Below are 2,062 nucleotides of genomic sequence, written 5' to 3' on the forward strand. Positions count from 1 at the left end.
CCTATTTATAAGTTTTTCATTCTTTTTTAAGGTGAAGGGAATTATGTTCCTTAAGGAAGAACTGGGTCCCCGGTGCCTTACATATTTATCTCATCTCATTATCAGAATCCCTTTTGAGATATTACCTTGCTCTCCCAATAAGGACACGGAGGCCCGCCCAGGTCACTCGGCAGAGGCAGGAGAACCCCGGGGCCGCCCCTGTGCCTCCCGCCCCTCCCGTGTCCGCAGGTGGGCGCCGGGACACCTCCGTCCGGGCTGTCCCCCGTCCTACCCCACCATCCAAAATATACTGCCATCTTTCCCGTTTCTCCCACATATCCAAGCCTCAAAGACCATCATTCTGAGAACTCCAAGCAGGGTACCCTTTCTCGAATTTCCCACAGCGCCCCGCCCCAGCTCACGTAGGGGCGCGGGCCCCCCATGGCCCATAGGCCACCCACATTCGGGAGACTCTTAAGCGGGGATTTAATTTGTTTAAAACGGGCCTAGGAGAGCGTGCACTGAGTTAAAACCTCGTCCCCAGTCCCCCAAGTGCAGACTTATAAATGAAACCGAGAAAAAAAGAAATGGAACCGAGTCCTCAGACGCATTGAGCGCCGGGGCGGAACGGGCTGGCAAAGGGTGGCAGTCGTGGCAAAAACTCCATCTCTGCGGTCAATCCCAAGGTTACCGAAACTCTCCAGCCGCAGATTCCGCGCATGACTGTGCGGACACTTGGACCGCCTTAAGGAAGGCTGGGCCTAAGGAGCGAGAAGACTCCGCCCGGTTCCCTGAGATTGGCGTGCCCGGCCGAGGGCGGAAACCAAGTCCGCGCGGTATAAATATTCATGAGACGGCGCGGAGACTAGCGGGGCCGCAACAGGGAAGTTCGGTGAAGGGCGCAGCTCCGGCCGAAGAGGAGGTAGCTGTGGGCGCCAGTCGAGCCGCTCAGGTGTCTGCTCCGCCTTCCGGTCTGGATTTGATTCTGCATGTCTAGCGAGGAGGGGGCTGCCTGCACTTCGCCGATTGCCGGCTGGAGCGCGGACTTTTACCGGACCGACGCCGTGGAGAGAGAGACTGGGCCTCGGTGGAGGCGGGTCCCTACTCCGGAGGCAGCAGAGCAGCTTTGGGAACGAACATGAACCCCCGGGGGGCGTAAGGGTCCGTAGGGGCTGACCCCGCGCCGGAGCGGCCTGGCCCAGCCATCTTGACTGCGCGCGGCGGCCGGAAAGGAAACTTGCTGCGCCGCCGCCCTCTGCGCTCAGCCAAGTCACCGGCGCCGGCGCGACGCGGAGAGAACGCGAGTGAGGGACGATGAGCCGGCGGCCAGCCACTCTGCTCCGAAAGGGCTGAGCTCGATCAGGGTAAACCCCTAGGAACTGTAGCGCACTGCTGCAGCCACCCTCATCTTCCCGAAGCGGCGGGCTGCGCTGTGTGGACGTGTCCCGAGAAGGGATTAGGGACTAGGCGGATAAACAATCTCTCGAGAGAAACAGGAGAAAGACGAGTAGGGCACTCACTCTCTTCTCCGGCTCGCTCTCTCTCTCTCTCTCTTTCTGGATCCTCCAGAGCCCCTCTGTTCACTGCCAGGAAGGCGAGGGAACGAAGCATGGAGTGGGGTTACCTGTTGGAAGTGACCTCCGTGCTGGCCGCCTTGACGCTGTTGCAGCGCTCCAGCGGCGCTGCGGCCGCCTCAGCCAAGGAGCTGGCTTGCCAAGAAATCACCGTGCCGCTGTGCAAGGGTATCGGCTATAACTACACCTACATGCCCAACCAGTTCAACCACGACACGCAGGACGAGGCGGGTCTGGAAGTGCATCAGTTCTGGCCGCTGGTAGAAATCCAGTGCTCGCCCGATCTCAAGTTCTTCCTGTGCAGCATGTACACGCCCATCTGCCTGGAGGACTACAAGAAGCCCCTGCCTCCCTGCCGCTCGGTGTGCGAGCGCGCCAAGGCCGGATGCGCACCCCTCATGCGCCAGTATGGCTTCGCCTGGCCGGACCGCATGCGCTGCGACCGGCTGCCGGAACAGGGAAACCCGGACACGCTGTGCATGGACTACAACCACACCGACCTCACCACA

At 60.7% G+C, this 2,062-nt stretch overlaps 1 protein-coding gene across 1 annotated transcript in view; it reads left to right on the forward strand.

Moving 5' to 3' along the window:
• Positions 1-1,432: 1,432 nt before the first annotated feature.
• Positions 1,433-2,062, forward strand: part of FZD8 (frizzled class receptor 8) — a 2,900-nt gene continuing 2,270 nt past the window's right edge. The window contains exon 1 of the mRNA XM_014529989.1: positions 1,433-2,062. Within this exon, the coding sequence (XP_014385475.1) occupies positions 1,589-2,062 (474 nt within the window). The 5' untranslated portion in view covers positions 1,433-1,588.

The sequence above is a fragment of the Myotis brandtii genome, unplaced genomic scaffold (assembly GCF_000412655.1).
Source record: "Myotis brandtii unplaced genomic scaffold, ASM41265v1 scaffold703, whole genome shotgun sequence".
NCBI lineage: Eukaryota > Metazoa > Chordata > Mammalia > Chiroptera > Vespertilionidae > Myotis > Myotis brandtii.